General features: G+C 41.2%; 1 protein-coding gene across 2 annotated transcripts in view; it reads left to right on the top strand.

Annotated features, from left to right (window-relative positions):
• Fam13c (family with sequence similarity 13 member C) overlaps positions 1 to 18,175 on the top strand; it is a 100,009-nt gene that overhangs the window by 65,089 nt on the left and 16,745 nt on the right. For both annotated transcript variants that reach the window (XM_004645872.2, XM_004645875.2), the window contains exons 6-7: positions 14,983 to 15,190; positions 16,451 to 16,589. In XM_004645872.2, the coding sequence (XP_004645929.1) occupies positions 14,983 to 15,190; positions 16,451 to 16,589 (347 nt within the window). The remainder of the gene's footprint in view (positions 1 to 14,982; positions 15,191 to 16,450; positions 16,590 to 18,175) is intronic.

Below are 18,175 nucleotides of genomic sequence, written 5' to 3'. Positions count from 1 at the left end.
TTTTTTGTGGATCTGGGGATTGAACTCAGGCCCTTGTGCTTGCCAGGGAAGCATTTATTCTACTGAGCCGTCTCCCCGGCACCTACATTTTCTAATCTATGCATCACTCATAAAGAAGAAAGTTATGCTCAAATCAGCAGTCCTTAACTTGTGGCTTCCAAATGGATTTCTCAAGTGATCTTTGAGTATTTTGGCACTGTAGGCTTTTTTGTGGGTGAGTAAGTCTCTGGTGAGAAGATTGTTGCATAAGATTAGCATAAATGCCTTAGGCCATACAAGATTATAGTAATTTGAAAAGTTTTATTTATTTATTTTTATGTATTTGGTACAGTGTCTTACTATGCAGCTTGGACTCATAGTGATTCTTCTGTTTTCAGCCTCCCCAGTGCTGGGATTACATGCGTGTGCCACAATGCCTGTACTCATTCTCTGGCTCAGCACGCCCGAGGGCAGGGCCAGCACGGCATTTGGTACCAGGGATCAAACTGCAGTCCCTGTACTTGCCTAAGCAGGTGCTTAGTCCAATGAGCTGTCTCACCAGCCCTTGAAAACAGTTTTGTCTTTCTTAAAGTCTAGTATTTAGTCTTAAGCCATCTATCTATCTATCTATCTATCTATCTGTCTATCTATGCATTTGTTACTTGTTGAGGCCGTGAAAAGACAAAATTTCACAAAGAGATTTTTACAACAGTGTCTGATATACTACCATCTAACTGTTAATAGTAAACATTCATAAATACAAACTGATGCCTCTTAGATTTTAAACTCACTTTAGACTTAATTAAGGCATGACTTATATGCTGTTAATCAACTTTTGCAATGATCATCTGGAATAATGGTCTAAGCAAAGTTTAGGAGGCTGTAGATTTCAGTATCATAATATTGGACCTTAACTTGAGTTTATGAGTTGTAAAGGTCTTTCTCACAACTAGTACGACGTATAAATGCTTCTTATACAAGAAATCCAACTATAACTTGAACCTGAAGCAAGAACACATTTTATGGCCGTCCTATATGAACACTTTCTTCTCAGTAGTGTTCTAGAACTTTCTTCATGTCATAAACACCAGGAAGCATTTCCAACATGGAGATTCTCAGGCTTATCTTTAGATGGTCTGAGATGGAAGTCCTGGAATCTGCATATTTCCTAAATAATCACAAGCATGGGGGTTGACTTGTTAAGTGGAGTGTGTCTTAAATTAGTCAAGTTCTCCATTACTGTGCTTTATCTTAATTTTATCAGTGAGAAGCTCACAGAATATGAGTCTTATAACTCACAGTCTGGGGCCAGTAGGCTCCACCCTCTCACTTTAGAAGGAAGAACATGCTTATACATCACATTCACAGCCTGAGACTGTGTGGGATGGAGACATGGATGGGGGGGGTGAGGGACAGGAACTGCAGAAAGGTTTGCTGGATGTCTTGGCCATTAAGAAAGGCCGTGGAGGGAGAGTGAAGTGGAAGCATAGCTTGTAGGCTTTACCAGGGTTGACCAGGTGGCCTGGTTGGCCCAGAACTGTCACATTTATAGTACACAGAGTACCACTTAAGGACAAATTCTCAGAGCCAGCTGATGAGGACAGTTATTTACTCAAATTCTAGGTTGTAAACCACATAATGTGAAATAAAAACTGTTATAAATTGAGTCTTTGTGCCCCCCCCCAAATTCATACTTTCAATTCAAAATTCCAGTGTGATGCTACTTGGGGGTGGACTATTGGGAAGATAATTAGGTCATAAGGATGGAAGCCTTGTGAAAGGGATTGTTGTGCTTACAAGAAGGGTCTAGAAAGCTACCTTGGTCTCTCCCATCTTGAGGACAGGAGAAGCCAACCATGTGGAGCTTGGGAGTGGGCCTTCACCGGAACTTGACCAAGCTCGACCCTCACCTCAGAATTCCAGCGTCCAGAGCTGTGCGAAATAATCTTTTCCATTGATGAGCCACTGGCCTTGTGGGTTATTACAGCAACTCAGTCTGACTCGGATAGGAACCCACGGAGTCGTTAGGCTCAGAACCATTCCAGATGCATCAATAGCTGTTGCAGCAGAAATAAATCTTTCCCCTGTGGCCTTAATAAAGATCCATTCCATGTCACTGAATGGGAAATGGAATGAGTATTGTCTCTGTAGTGGCTTGTCATTTTTAGCGTGTACAGGACTACTTGACATCCCATATGGCTGAGCACAACCCACCTCTGTCTCACCATGGATGATCAATGGTATGTGGAGGTTTTAGCAAAAACTCATCAGAAATAATGAGCACTAGTACTAGAATAATGGTTCTGAGGAAACACTTAATTTTTTTTATACTTGATTTTTCAGATTGAACTTTCCATCTGGGCAGGGCTGTGTTTTCATGGTCAGATTTCCCATCACTGGGACAAAATACTCAGGACTTAAAGCAAAGGGTTATTTCTGCGTTCAGTTTCAGTGGATTCACAGATCCATGGTTGGCTGACTCCAAGGCAGACGCCGCATGGCAGAAAGTGGAGTGACAGAACTGTGCACAGTGCAGCGGTCAGGAAGCAGGGAAGGGTGGAGGTAGGGCGAGTAAATTCCTCTCCCAGCCTCATCCCTGTGACCTACCTGCCCACCTTTGAATGTGACACTGTTGGGGGACATTTTAGATCTAAGCCATAGCAAACAGTAGTGTAATATAGAGTCTATAATTATTATGATAAAGAATTCTGCATAATCTATAAGTCTGAGATGAGGCAAAGCTAGAGAATTTACCCTTCTCTCACATATTTCAAGATATGCTCCATTTGACCAGGAGTTTCCAATTAAAGTGTTTACTGAGTTTATATAGGTCTATTTCCTACCTTAAAATGTAAAGATTTAAAGATGAAGCCTGAGAATCTCTACGCTGGGAAAGCACCCAGGTGATACTACTGTGTGAGGAGATTCAGGAACATTGTCCAGAACACAGCGCCAAGCAGGGCTGCTGCGAAGTGTGTGCTGCTGCAGGACTCACGTACAATTGGACTTCTAGAACAGGAAAGCATTTCAGATTTCCTACTAGGCAGTCTGACCATACATGGAATTTGCACTTCATTCAGTCTGGGAGTGGCCCCAGAAAGGGACTTTATTAGTTGGAAGTTACAAATAGACAGAACTCCCTCATTTCTTTTAGAAACTAGGGGCTGGGGAGATGGCTCAGTGGAATGAGCACTTCCCTGGCAAGCGCAAGGGCCTGAGTTCAATCCCTGGTTCTGCCAAAAAAGGAAAAAAAAAAAAAAAAAAAAAGAAAAGAAAAAGAAAAAAGAAACAAACGGATGTATATAGGCTTGTATGTGATTTCCAACCCTTCTTGAAACTTTTTATATTTTTACTTTGTACCATCTGTTGCTTTAAAATGTGGCTACTAACATGGAAAGTAGTACTTTGTTTATTTGTCCTGAGTTGGTTCCTTTAAAATAGTGATTTTCAATTAAGGTGTTTTTTTTACCTCCATCGGTACTATTTGGAGGCTTATTTGATTGTCAGAGCTGTGAAGTGTGGCATGGACACTGCGGTGTCTAGGGAATGCAGGCCAGTGGTTCTGCTACACATCCCTGCTCCCAATGAAGAATAAGCCAATCACAAATGTCACCAGGGCTATCAAGGAGCTGCAATCCCTCATTAGCATTTTTAAAATGAATAACATCAACATGAGCTAAAAATGACCCCTTCCTTTGCATCAGAAAGCATTGCATGGATCCTCCCATTTACTTCCTAAGCACACTCAGTATGTCATTATCCCCAAATTGAAGACACAGCAACATGCAGAAGGTGCTGCCCTAGGCCCCTAGGGAGCAGTGGGATGTGTGGGGGAAGGAGAGGGAGGGCCGTTAGGGAGCAGCGGGATGTGTGGGGGAAGGAGAAGGAGGGCCGCTAGGGAGCAGTGGGATGTATGGGGGGAGGAGAGGGAGGGCCGCTAGGGTGCAGTGGGATGTGTGCAGGAGGAGAGGGAGGCCGCTAGGGAGCGGTGGGATGTGTGGGGGAAAGAGAGGGAGGGCGCTAGGGAGTGGTGGGATGTGGGGGGGGAGGGAGAGGGAGGGCCGCTAGGGAGCAGTGGGATGTGTGCAGGAGAGGGAGGCCGCTAGGGAGCGGTGGGATGTGGGGGGGGGAGGGAGAGGGAGGGCCGCTAGGGAGCAGTGGGATGTGTGCAGGAGAGGGAGGCCGCTAGGGAGCGGTGGGATGTGTGGGGGAAGGAGAGGAAGGGCGCTGGTGCAGAGCCGGTTCTGCCCCTGCGGCCTGAATATCAGGTCACTGTAGTTGAAATAGTCTACAATTCCACAACTGGAAGTTAGGTGAGAGCATTACAAATATGTCTCCAAAGTCACTGTTGTTTTCTTCATTCCTGCAAACATATACTAATAAAAATATTTAAAAATAAAAAGAAAGTAACTTTCTCCATTCATTCCTGGACTGGGGAGACCTGAAAGTGTAGCTGATTAACTTTTTGTAGTCAGCTGTCACTGTCATAGCCTCCCACCGCTGTCATTTCAGGTCTTCCTATCTAAATTATGTGTAGCCCTTGTTCCTCCTGACTGTATTATCTGAGCAGTGAGAGTATTTCTGATGGAATCAGTAGGATTTTATTTGTGAATATTTGCAGAATTAGTATAATATAGAAAAATATTACAATGGGGATAGCTGGCCAAAGTACGTAAGAGATCTTATTTCTTATAACAATATTTGAGTCAACAATTATCTCAACTTTAAAATGAACTAATAACTAAACTATAGACCATAGAAATATTTTATGAAATAATTCCAGGCCAATTATGCGTATAGGACTATTTTCCAAGTATTTCCTAAAATCCTGTATTTTCATGATTTTTCTTATTCCAGTACAATCTGTAAGAATGGCACAACTTCTATTCCTTATCAAATTAGTGGTGGACTGCTTATTACTTGCTATGAGTAGATAGATTAGTTTTCTCTGACTACATCACCTGCTGATCACCCGCATAAGTCATCTGTAACTGATGAGCCCCTCATGGTTTGTGTCCTTGCTCTGTGGTTGTGTAGTGTGTTAACGCATTGAAACATGCCAACATCTGCAAACTCAGATTTATCACTCTGTACTTACTCCTCTATGCTACCTCTTCAAGTAAAATGGAGTAACCCAGAATCTAAGCATAAGGATTTGTACAGACACATCTGTCATAAATATCTTCATTTAACTCTGCTCTTTGCTAAGTAAATTTCATATTCAGTGCAAAATGAAGGACAGAAGGTAGCAAAGCAACAAGGTCAACCACAGCTCTTTCTTCCCAGTCAACTTTGCTTTTGTTTTCAAAAAACCTTGGTGTGAAAACCATGCCGTAGCTTTCTTGAAAGTTCAAGTATGTTATATTTATTGACTCTACTCTGTTCTGAAATGTAACTCATGTGTTAGGTGATCTCAGATACCTTGTGTAATCTCTCTATTCATCAATTTCCTTGTCTTTCAAATAGAAGAAAGCTTAGTCTTCTTGGGTTTGTGGCACGTTATGACAATTATATGGCATCACACACATGCAACTTTAGAAACACTGTCCTTGGTAAATGCTTAATAAATGTTATCTGTTATGGCTTGTGTCTAGCTGGGACTGACTCATGGTGCAGTGCTAGGCTGAAGGACACCAGGATTAAGGGTGTGAGTTTTCCCCTTTCTAAGTAGTCTGGATGAGATATGAGAGAAAGGAAGAGCTGTGGTTGACCTTGTTGCTTTGCTACCTTCTGTCCTTCATATACTGTTTCTCTTCTGTGATGCCTGTCTATCATGTGACACCTGCTCTGGGGCCAGGCAGTCATGGACTAAATCTTCTAAAAACTGTGAGCTAAATAAACCTTTCCTTCCTTAACTTGTGGATGTTGGGTATTTTGTTTCAGCAATGAGAAAAGTAACTACAACAATGTGTTACCATTATTTTAAACATGGGATATTCTTGTCCTCAGAATTTATATTATCTGTCTTCTCAATAATATTCCTTGCATTTGTCTTTAAATACATTCTCTATCATAATTTCTACCTACATTCAAGGTGTGTAAATTATATTTCATACTATTATTTCTATATCTTCCTTCTGAGAGTCTTACCTATGGTTGACATTACATTAGTTCCCTTAAGGAAAATGTATTTGTAACAGCAATAATTTATAGAGGTGATGACTGAATAATTATCCCCTATTAAAACTGAAACTACATTTGCTGCAATAAAATCTACCCTGTGCTATAAATTTGACATAACTTGGTTGGAAAGGTTTTACTAATATTTTTTCTCTAATGCTTTTATAAGTATCTTCATGGTTTATAAAGAAATGAGTGTTACATTACCCACATTTTCCAAAGAAAGTGTACCTTAAAGCATTTCAAAATTTTTTGTTTTATTTTGCTTTTTAAAATTTTTAACGAGAGTACAAAGTAATATTAAAAAGGGAAAAATACAAATGATACAGAATTTCACTAAAAATATAAATTTGACAGTGTTTGTTATATTGCATAGTGTTGTGTTCAGATTAGTTGGTCAGATTACCAGGTATATGCCTGCAAAATTGGGATAAAAAATGTTATAGGAAATTAAGTAGAGAGAAAAAGAAAAAAGAATTGAAAAAAGTTTTAAAAATTAAGCATTAAATGCTCCTTTCCATAGATCATCAGAAATCCACAATACAATTATCCAAATGATCCTGCTTACATATGTAGGTATCTCTTTCCCCCACTCCCTCTCCTGTTCTCCTCATCTCAGTAATTCTTTCCTTTTCAACAGATTCATCCCTTTTCACAATACCTACTGTACCCTTCAGATTTTATTTTTTCTTTTAGGTTCTTACACTAACAAGACAATACAATGTGAGTACATGGGGGTTTGATTTATTTCACTTAAGAGTATGGCCTGTAGTGGCATCTGTTTACCAATAAAAGCCTCAAATTATGGCTGAATAGTACTCCATTGTGCAAAATACCACATCTTCTTTATCCATTCTTCAGTTAATGAGCATTTGGGTTGCTTCCAAGGTTTAGCTGATAAATTGTGCTACTATAAACATGGGTGTAGTATGTAGCTTGATGTTTTCAGTTCTTCTGGGAAAAAAATAAGGAGGGGAATAGCTAGGTTGAAGGGAACCCCAAATCTTACCTTTTCGAGGAATCTCCACACTGATTTCCATAGTGGTTGTACCAGTCTGTGCTCCCACCAGTGGTGGAGAAGTTTTCCCTTTTCACTACAGCCTCTCCAGCATTTGTTACTGGTTGACTTCTTGATGATAGCCATTCTTTCTGGGGTGAGATGGAGTATCAGTGTTGTTTAAATTTTCATTTCTAAAATGACCAATGATGTTGAAAATTTTTTCATATATTTGTCATTTGTATTTCTTCATCTGAGAAGTATATATTCATCTTAAATGCCCAGTTTTGGTTTGGGTCTTTGAATTTTGGGGGCCTGATCTGTTTTAATTCTTTATATGTTCTAGATAGAAGGCCTTTGTCAGAGGGGCAGTTGGCTATAATTTTTTCCCAGTTCATGGATTTTCTTTTCTTCATGTTGGTGATTTCTTTGCTGTGTAGAAATTTTTCAAGCAGATGAGATCCCAGTTGTTGATTCTTTGAAGTATTACCTATGCCGTTTGCTTTTTGTTTGTGAACTCCCTACCTGCCCTATGTCCTTAAGACTTCTACCTACATTTTCCTCCAGATTTAGTATTTCTGATTTAGTGTTTAAGTCTCTGATCCATTCTGACTGTAGTTTAGTGTATGGTGATAGGCCTGGGTCTAATTTTAGCCTTTGGCATACGGAGAGCCAGTTTTTCCAGCACCTTTTATTAAAGAGGCTATTTTTCTTTCAGTGATCATGTTTGGACCGTTTATCAAAGATAAGATGGCTAAATGTGATTACAGTTGTGGTTGTATCTTCTGATCTGTTCCATTGATCCTCAGGACTGATTCTTTGCTAGTACCATGCTGATTTATAGTATAATTTCATGTCAGGGATTGTGATACTTCCTGCCTGTCCTTGTTACTAAAGATTGCTTTTGATATTCTAGGTCTCTTCTGGTTCCAGATGAATATTTCTCTAGATCTGTGAGGTATACTAATGGAATTTTAATCTGAATTGTATCAAATCTGTATGACAATTTTGGAAGTATGCCCATTTTCACAGTGTTTGTTCTTCCAGTCCAGGAGCAAGGAATATCTTTGCATTTTCTGAAATTCTCTTTGATTTTTTTTTTTCAGAATCCTGTAACTTTCAATAAATCCTTTACTTCCTTTGTGAGATTGATTCCTAAGTATTTCTTTTTTTTTTTTTTTTGGATGTTATTATGAAAGACATGATTTTCCTAATTTTTCTTTTCCAGCATTAATTCTTTATGTACAAAAATGCTATTGAGTTTTGAGTGTTGACTTTGTACCTTGCTATGCTACTGAATTTGATTATTGAATCCAAAGTCTTTTGGTGGAGTTTTTGTGGTCATCTATGTACAGTATCATGTCATCTACAAATAATGATAATTTTCCTTCTTCTTTTCCAATCATTATTCCTTGTATTTCTCTCTCTTGTCTAATTGCTCTGGCTAATATTTCCAGAACTATGTGAATAGGAGTAGAGCCAGTGAACATCCTTATCTTGTTCCTCATTTTAAAGTAAAGGCTTTCAGTTTTGGCCCATTTAGTATGTTGTTGGCTGTTGGTTTCTCATAGATGGCTTTTATTGGGTTGAGATATAGACCATCTATTCTAATTTTCTATAGTGTTTTAAAATCATGAATGAGTGTTGGAATTTGTCAAAAGTTTTTCTGCATCTATTGAGATGATCATTTGGTTTTTGTGTTTGGCTCTGTTGGTGTGGTTATTACGTTTATGCATTTGGGTATGTTGAACCATCCCTGCATTCCTAGGATGAATTCCACTTTGTCATGATGTATAATCTTCTTCATGATTTGCTGCAATTCATTTGCTTCTTGTTTTTTAAAAAAGGGCCCCACTATGTAGTTCAGGCTCACCATGAGTTCATTTCGCAGCACAGTATGGTCTCAAACTCATGACAGTCCTCTGCCTAAGCCTCCCAAGTGCTGGGATTACAGGCATGCACCACCATGCTTAGCTTGATTTCAAAATTTATAGATGACACTGTAATGTTTGAGGCCATTTATACATTTTTTTTTTTTTATAGGAAAGAAACATTAGTCCTACAGCCTAGATTGCCAGGCAATTATCTACAATTTTTTTTTTAAAAAATCAGTTTTTAAGTGAGGACAGGTACTATTTTAACTGCACTATTTTATTTTTCTTCACCACAATTCTTTGTAATGATGACACACACCTTGAGGCATGGCAGAGCCCAGAGGAGCCACCTGGGAGAGGGCGGCACTCTTGGCCAAGCCCAGGACACCAACACTGGAGCCCAGACTTTAGTCCAGTAGTTTTGCAGAGATTTTATTTACTTACCTTTTATTTTATGGTGCTAGAGATTGACTTCAGGGGCTGTACTGAGCTACATTCCCAGACTTTTTAAACATTTTATTCTGAGATGGCATCTCACTAAGTTGCCTGGATGGAACTCAAACTTGTCCTCCTGCCGCCTCCACCACCCAGAGTGCTGGGACACAGCATTTTCCAATGTGCGTGGCTTAGTAGTCATTTTTTAAAATTAGAAGATTTTTTTAAAGAACAGTCTTACATTTACAGAAAATTGAGCAGATATTCCATCGATTTCTCATATACCACTCTTCCTCTGTGTACACTGTACATAGTTTCTCCATATAGTATTTTTAAAAACACCATTCTTAGGGCTGTTTTGGTATTTTTCCATGCTTATAATGGCTGTGGATAAATAGGTGGCACCGTCTCCTTGCCCGTCCGGCTCAGTGTCTGGCTCTGCTCTAGACCATGTTGAAGCTCAGAGTCAGTAGACAACCTCTCCTGGAGTTTCTGGTTCCTAAGAGTTGTGTATTTCTTTTGTTCTGTTTCTGTGGACCTGCGGCTAATTCCACCAGTTTAGTCGACCCCTGAGGTTAAGAATTCCAAGCTATGCTTCCTGTCTGACTTGGCTGGAAGAGCATAATCTGTGAGGGCTGGGATATATGGATCTGTGGTAGAGCATTCACCTAGCTTGATGAAGGCCCTGCTCCACAAATAAAACCAAAATACAACCAAACAAAATGAATAAAAAAGGTGCAGCCCATGATGGAATTTTCTTTAGCAGTTTTCTTGCTGCCTTTATGTATTGTCCTTCTGTTTCCTAAAGCAGTTCTCAGAAATGATAACTCCATTTTGAAAACAGCTCTTCTGATCTTACAAGCAGATGTTTATCAGCTGCACCACTGAGGTAATCAATTGTGCAGGGATCAACTAGGAGACCTGTGGCAACAATTAGGCTGAAGGATGATCAGTGCCTGTGCCTAGCTTCCTCTGTACACCCAAAGGGTGCCTCTAGGTCCTTGACACCACTGTGGATGGTGAACAGTCTTTCTCCAGCCAGGGGTACAGGAAGGATGTTGCTCTGCTTGATTGTTATCTGCGCAGTTGGCTTCACTTTGGTGACTTGGGGAGGGAAAAGATGTTCTCAAAGATCAACCTTGTTCCTTGGCCATTTCCCTTGATAATTTCTCAAATCCAGTGGGAGTGAAAGAGATCAAGTAATGCATCTCTAGTTTCACAGATAACAAACTAGGACGTGAATCTAGGTCCACACCTACAGCGGATGCTTTTATTTGTGATGGCAGACTGCCTCATGGGACCTGTCGATTCCCCTGTTGAGAAGCCCAACACTGCGTTTTTGGTGACAGATTCCCCCCCCTCAGCTCCCTAATACTTGTAGAGGTTATTCACAGAAGCTGAACCTAGAAGCCTGGTTGAAGGACGAGCCTCATCCACCCTCATTTCTACTGTCTTCCTGTCAGAGAGATGAGAGTTTCCTCTTGGCAGTCTGTAACCAGGCAGGTTCTTCCATTTCACTGGTAGTAGTTACTGGGGTGCCTTTATGTGCACCCATATTCTTTCATGCCATGAAGCCACCCTGTTAGCACCTTCCACACTCAAGTTCAACAGACTTAAAATTGAACACACCAGAGAGCAATAATCACATGGTTTTTTGAGTTGCTTTTGTTTTTGCAGTCCTCTTTGTGTGTGTGACACTGTCGCCCTCTGTGCTCTCTGTCCAGAGATAGGTTGAGCGAGAACTCTGATGCTTGAACCTCATTAGAATCATGGACATGCTTTTGGCTCACTTAGCTTCTAAAACCAATAGAGGCTGCTATTTGGTATTTTAGAATATATCACACTGATTCCTCCAGGCCCACCATGACGATCAAATCTGGAGCTGCAAATGCACAAATCTGCTCAGTTACAGCTCATCAGTCAGTCCCTCGTAAGTATTTGGAGACAGAGATTTATTTAAATTTTGAATTGGTTTAAAAACTCACATTGGCAAGTTATACTTTTAAACTTGACTGGCTCATTTAACATCTGTAATGTCACATCTGCTTCTGCCTGGAGCTGCAGCCAGAGCGGAAGTGGTCTCCTGGCTTCACACACTCATGATAATGGCTCCTCTTCTCCAGCTCCCCACTGTGCTGGGAGTGGGCCGCCGGGAGCTTTCTGGGGTGAAGATGCGGAGCCTTCCACTGCGGGCACTGGGCAGAGATTTCCTGAATGGCTGTAGTGCAGTATACTACCCGCCTTACTGAATTTAAAGTGGAAACCACGTAAAAACCAGTCTCACCTTGTTATTAACCTTTATAACATGCAGAAACTCTCAGAATAAGTCTGAGGACAAAATTAGTCACTCCATGAATATTAAATATGGTTATTATTCTTGTTTATAAATAAGGGATGAGATGTTGAGATATATTATCACTTCCATATTACCTCCATAGGGGCTCCCATGAGGTGAAGCTATTTAATGTATTTTGATATTAAAATGATGGTTCTCGTGGATACTGTGTTTACCCGCTTCTCCGCCTCATGCCAATGTTTCACATAGTGTGCTACGCAAGGCTTTCCATTTTTATTTCATCCTCCTTAAGGTCCTGTGAGGCATGTATCATAATTCTCCATGTTTTATAGATGTTGAAATTGAGGTTTAAATGGGCCATCACTTCCAAGGTCTCTTTTTGCCTGTAGATCTAGGGTTCAACATCCATACTATTTATATTCTATTATATTTCAACTGAGATACTTTATCTCCTTAATTTTCCTCCCTATAAAATTAAGATATCTTCATTGCAAAAAATTTAGAAAACATGAATAGCTTTTTATCACAGGGAACATTCAACAGGTATTATCCTCTTAACACCTTTTAGTGTACAACGTAGCATTGTTTCCTAAAAGCACATATGCAGCAGGTCTTTTGCTTTTGTGACTGCCCTTCAGACTGGTTGAGGAAGCAACCGGAGATGTTGAAAGATTGGTTGGGTCCCATGGAACGTGTAAGCACAGCAGACGCTTGGCTAGAAGGCCCCTTCCTCTACACCATGTGCAGTGTGCCTTGGTCCTGGCAGGCTCCCCTTCTTCTGTGAGATAAATTAATATCCCTGCCAGCCCAGAGAACCACTGGAGGCCACCGAGTTTAACTGTGTCATGAGCCCTCTGTAGCAGGGAGCGGAGTCAGGAAGCTGTGGCCTGGGCTCTGTTCCCAGGATGGCAGCAGCGCTGGCCCTGAATCCACATTGGCTTCTTCTGCGAGCTCAGTGATTCTCTCTACAGAAAAGCACACACAGATACATGTGCCAGCCGACTTAATTAAACGCCTTCTCTACTCAAGTGGTGACTGTGGACAAGGAATAGAAGCTCTAGCGAATTATCAGGTTTTGATTTTGTTGCTTTTCAGCTGGTTGCTTGGGGATCTTTCTGGCTTGTGGCTTCTTTTAGGAGTGACTTGGAGGGAAGAGAGGTTAGAATGTGATTAGGCATGAAATTACGGGAGTGCTCCTGGGGATCACATGCCATGCCAATGGAGTTTCACAACCATGCCATCCATCGCAGTCTGCAGTTCTGTGAAGTTGCATATCTTAGGTGTCTACGAGTTTCCGAAATTCCCTTTTCCCACCTCTGTTTTGCAGGGTTGTTCTAGGAGCCCAAGTGTCTCCTTTGGGTATCTTTTAGAAAACAGCAAGAGACTATCTTCATTTTTGTCCAGGACCATAGCTTAGCTGAAAGTTTGAAGCTCTCTAGTCTTTTCTCATTTTAAGTAACATATTCTGGTCCCAGGTGCTTGCTAAAGATTATTTTCTTCTGATTATTTCTTCTGATGCTTATTACCAGAAGATGCTGTCAGTAAAACAGATGACACAAATGCAATTCATTTCTTCTTAGAATCTGGTGGTTTAAGGAAAGCGTTGATAGGAAACCAAATATCTCCTGGTGGGTTTTGATGATGGTTTTTACTGTGTGATACAACTTATTAATGAGTAAGTCTTCTTCCTATTATTCCGCAGGGCTCTTGCTAAACTGCAGCCTAGGTGCTGCCCTCGCCCTGTCCATTTCTGATCACCTTCAGCTGTTGACAGAGTGGGCTTCAAAGGCACAGAAGGAGGTGTGTTAACTACCCTCAGCCCACCAAAGAAAAATCAACTGAAAATACAGGCACGTCTAGCCTGACCTTTGATGTTACACAAAGCTGATGTCAAGTTCTAGACCACAAAGAATCGCTCGCTGTAAATGTGATTGAGATTCTTCCCATACTAAATTGTGATAATTTTTTTTTTTTGAAAAGTGAATTGTCAGTATTGTCTGGCTCTGCTCATTTACCCAGAATATGGTTTTCCAGTACCTTTAGAGAAGTACCCTAGATGTAAAGAAAGCCTTAAATTGTCCTGACTTGCTTGCTAGGTGAAGACTGTGCTGTTTATTTGAGACACTTGCTGAGTAACTCTATCTAGAGCCCAGGAGGGAGTGAGCTTTTCCTGGGCACTAGCACCCTCAGGATCCTCATGCCTCTCTGGTGACACACTGCGTTTCCCCTGCACTGATCTCCATAGCATAGGAGTACCCAGCTTTTGACCTGACCTGAGAATAGGGAGCCATTGGGCTAATTTTTATTATGTTTTTGCCTTTTGGTTTTTGAGATGAGATCTTGCTATGCAGTATGAGTTGGCTTGATCTGGCTGTGTGAACTCAAACGTGAACTCCTTCCGCCTCAGCTGTGGCATGGGGATGTGACAGATATGTGCCACCACACCCGGCTATAATGAGCTAACTAAAGAGGAATGATTATAGTGATACCTCAGACACTGAGCTGGCTATCTGGAGAGTTTATTTGGAGGAGGTTTATTGTTTTGTTTAGTCTAAAATAAAATGTTACATAACACTTTGAGAAAAAAAATTATTCTGAATCCTACCTACTGTGCAGTTATATACCATGTAACCTCTTTGACCTTTTCATGCATTTGTGCACATGAATTATGTTTTTATGTAAAGTGGATCATTGTTGTTTTGTTTTGAAATCTGTGGTTTCCATGTAACATTTCTTAACTCCATTTCACATTGATAAACAAGGTTCTTCATCTTTTTTGAGCACTGCTAGATAATTTTCCTAGTGGAAGAGAATTTTTCTCTCTTCTCCCTTGCTTTTGTTCTCCTCATTCTTCCCTGTTTTTTCCTCCCTTCCTTCACTGCTAATTCTGTTTTCCTTTTCTTCTGCATAATTTATAATTATATTTTGTTCTATTTTATTGTTTTCTTATTACTCCCTGTTACATTTTCAATATATTGGAGGCCATATTACAAATACTATGAAATAAAGAGGATTTTTATAGTTTTGGGCTATGCTGACTGAAGAACTTAAATTGAAATAATTTGTTTCCAACTTTTTTAGTGGTGGCTTTGTAATATTGTTTATCTAATTCTGTGAGACCGGGCATGGCATTATTTTTGAAAGCTTTTCCTATCCCCAGAAGGAAGGAATGACAAAGAGGCGAGCCATTATAATGAATGGTTATGATCTTTATTTAGGAACATGACAGTCTCAAGCCCTCTGTCACTTCTAAGTCTTGATCATTTATCTTGCTTTCCCAGACTCCATGACAACCCACAAAGATGGGCAAAACGAAGCCGACAGCACGCCTGAAGACATGTCTGTCAGCACCAGCAGGCTGCTCTACCACATCACTGATGGCGACAACCCGCTGCTGTCACCGCGATGCTCCATCTTCAGCCAAAGCCAGAGATTCAACCTAGACCCTGAGTCAGCCCCTTCTCCACCCAGTGCTCAGCAGTTTATGATGTAAGATGATCATATTTTATTATCTTCATTTCATGCCGCTTTTCAAATACCACATTTACAACCTACAATAGAACTTCTCTGAAGTAGTATAAACATAAATGCAAATGCAACTGTAGGGCCCAACCGATAAGGCAGATGTGGGTACTGCCTAGTTAAGAGTTCTGCTCGAGCATTTCGTAGTACAGGAGGAAATGGTCACAAGAGACTGGCCACTCCAAGCACTTGCCCTCTTTGGTGGAGGAACTAGAATCCTAAGTATTTATATGCAGATATCATGAGCATCACTCTTAGTTAGCTCAGTATTTTCCCGTGTCCCCCAGCAGAGTCACTGGATAGATGATGGGAACACTAGAGAACTGTCCACCTCAGTTTGGTCCTAGACTCTAGAAAAGTGGTGGCTTACAGTAGCTGCTTCTCCAGCTAAGTAGCAGTCTACCAGTGTGCGTTTCTGTCTGTGCAGCTCTGCTTTATCCGTTATCTATCTGTATCTCTAATCAGGTTCCTGCTTTCCTACACACTCCATTTAGAATTTGCCTTTGGGATTAGAATGAGATTACAGGGCTGGAGATATAGCTCAGTGGCATAAGTAACTGCCTGGCAAGCACAAGGTCCTGAGTTCAATCCCCCTTATCCCTCCCCTGACCAAAAAAGGAAAAAAAAAAAAAAAAAAAAAAAGAATGAGATTGCAGAACTATGTGTTCTTTATATTTGAGTCCCATGAATAATGGAGTTGAGAATCTGTTGATAAAATGATGCTTAGGGAATCCCTAGCTTTTCCTTCTTAACTGATGCCATTATTCTTGGATTTATCCCAAACTGCATTATCCTATAAAGGTGTGCCATGAAGCACATTCTCTGGAGGTGCCACTTGCTTTGTCACATTTGCAAAGGCTATGTCAAGAAAAGTTAACCACATATTTACGGTCTTCCTTGAAAATGTTGAGTCATGTTGAGAGTACTGCCTATTGAAGATAACACTTCACCAACCTCATCTCTTCTGAGTCTGAAATTGGCCTCTCAATGCTGTGAGAAATAAACTTCGTGCACTGATATTCTGGTCCTTGTATATTAGAGTCCCTGATGACATCGTGCCCATACTGAAGTCGGGTGTCTGCTTGGAAGAGCAGACACTACTTGGTAGACGCGTCTGATCCTGGGCAGCCCGGTGGACTCTTCAAAGCCTCCTGCTTTGCAGACCACATGGCAGTGCTTGCCAAGAGCTCACCATCCTTAGTGCTCTCCCCTCCTGCCCTTGCACAGGCCCCGAAGCTCTTCCCGGAGCAGCTGTGGCGACGGCAAGGAGCCGCAGACAATTCCTCAGCTCACCAAGCACATCCAGAGCCTCAAGCGGAAGATTCGGAAATTTGAAGAAAAGTTTGAGCAGGAAAAGAAATATCGGGTGAGGAATCTAAGGTTTAATGGGAAAGCAGAGTCTGTCAGAGGTGTGTGGATTTTCTTTTCTTTTTCAGTACGCCTCTGGCAGGGAGCAGTTCTTTTTCCACTGTCCAAAGAAGCACCCAGCACAGGTGGCCCTCCAATCCTGAGTCTGTCTTGTTCTTGTATTCTGTCAGTTTAGCTCTGCTGAGGTGTTTCCTAGTAATGGAACTTAAATAATCAAATAAACTTAGGGGATTATTCATTCCTTTTTTTTCCTTGAGGAGTCTTACTATCAGTAGTTTTCCTAGGACTGAAATTCGGAAAGCTATTGGATTATGGTCTCTTCAATTATGGTCTCTTGGTTAAGCTTTTCCCACTTGTATTTTGATGGAGACCTCATGGGCAGAGTCTCTAACTATGGAGTATAATCCAGGAGAATCTGTTTCTCTGACCTTAAGGTATTTACTGGTTGATGGGTGGAGATAATTCCGAAGTGACCTGTGTTAAGGCCCTGCCCAAGGACAGGCTGACCCAGTCTGTCCCATCAGAGGACCGCCAGCCTCTGAGCTGGTTCTGCAGTGCTGCACACGTGGGCCTGGCCTTTCTGCACATGCCTGTAGAGTCCTGGGTACGTGCACCGATGCCTAGCACAACTTCTACTCATTTTTTCTTGTGATCATGGCATAGAGAAAAATTGTGCTCATTTAGAATTGCACAAAGATATTAGGTCTTTGGCAGAGGGCCCAGAACATGTTGTTATTAGAATAAAAGAGGACAGGGAGTAATCTCTCATACATCTTGAAATATTTAAAGGCTCACTAAGCCCTTGGTAACTCAGCACAGAGACAGTCAGAAAGTTTGTGTGAGCCTGTGATATGTTCAGGAGATAGCTAAGACTTAGTACCATTCCACTCTTCCATTCTTTTTTTTCCTTTGTGGCCTGAAATTCGTTAAATAAAGGGTTTTAAGGAGTGGTTGTTAGCTTTGCAAAATAGAATAAAAGATCAAATTAACTTTCTAGACCACCTCAGAGTGCTGAGGTTCCCTGAAGTCAGGCCAGCATGGATACGCCCTGTCCTTCATGGAGCAGGAGGGAGCTGAGTGCTATGTATGGTTGGTCCAGGCCTACCTTTTACAGACTTGGACACTGAGGCCCAGCCAAACTTTTCTCTTGCCTGGGGTAGCTGTGCTGTCTGCTCAGGCTTGAAGCAGTGAATTAGACAGGGGGTTTTACAGTGCAGACTAGAAGTATAGTTCTTTTTTTTTTTTTTTTTTGGAACCGGGGATGGAACTCAGGCCCTTGCGCTTGCCGAGGAAGTGCTTATTCCACTGAGCCATCTCCCCGGCCCCTTAGAAGTATAGTTCTTAAGTGCCTCTCTTTTGAAAGCTTCAGATTTTCCAGAGAATCTGATTTCTAGTTTGATGCTAGTATGTTACTAGATCTGAGATGTCCTCACTTTGGACCCTGTCGAGTAACAAGTCAGGCTTCTTTCAGCAGCATCTGACACTTCCCACCTCGCAGTTACCAAGTTACACTTTTCTGGATTTCAATCCAGTGTCGACTGGATTTAGGGACACTGTAAGTTTGGACTTGCTACTTCATGTTTC

Source organism: Octodon degus, unplaced genomic scaffold, assembly GCF_000260255.1.
Source record: "Octodon degus isolate 3935 unplaced genomic scaffold, OctDeg1.0 scaffold00240, whole genome shotgun sequence".
NCBI lineage: Eukaryota > Metazoa > Chordata > Mammalia > Rodentia > Octodontidae > Octodon > Octodon degus.
The sequence above is the reverse complement of the archived record's forward strand: the minus strand, read 5'-3'. Positions and strand labels throughout refer to the sequence as shown.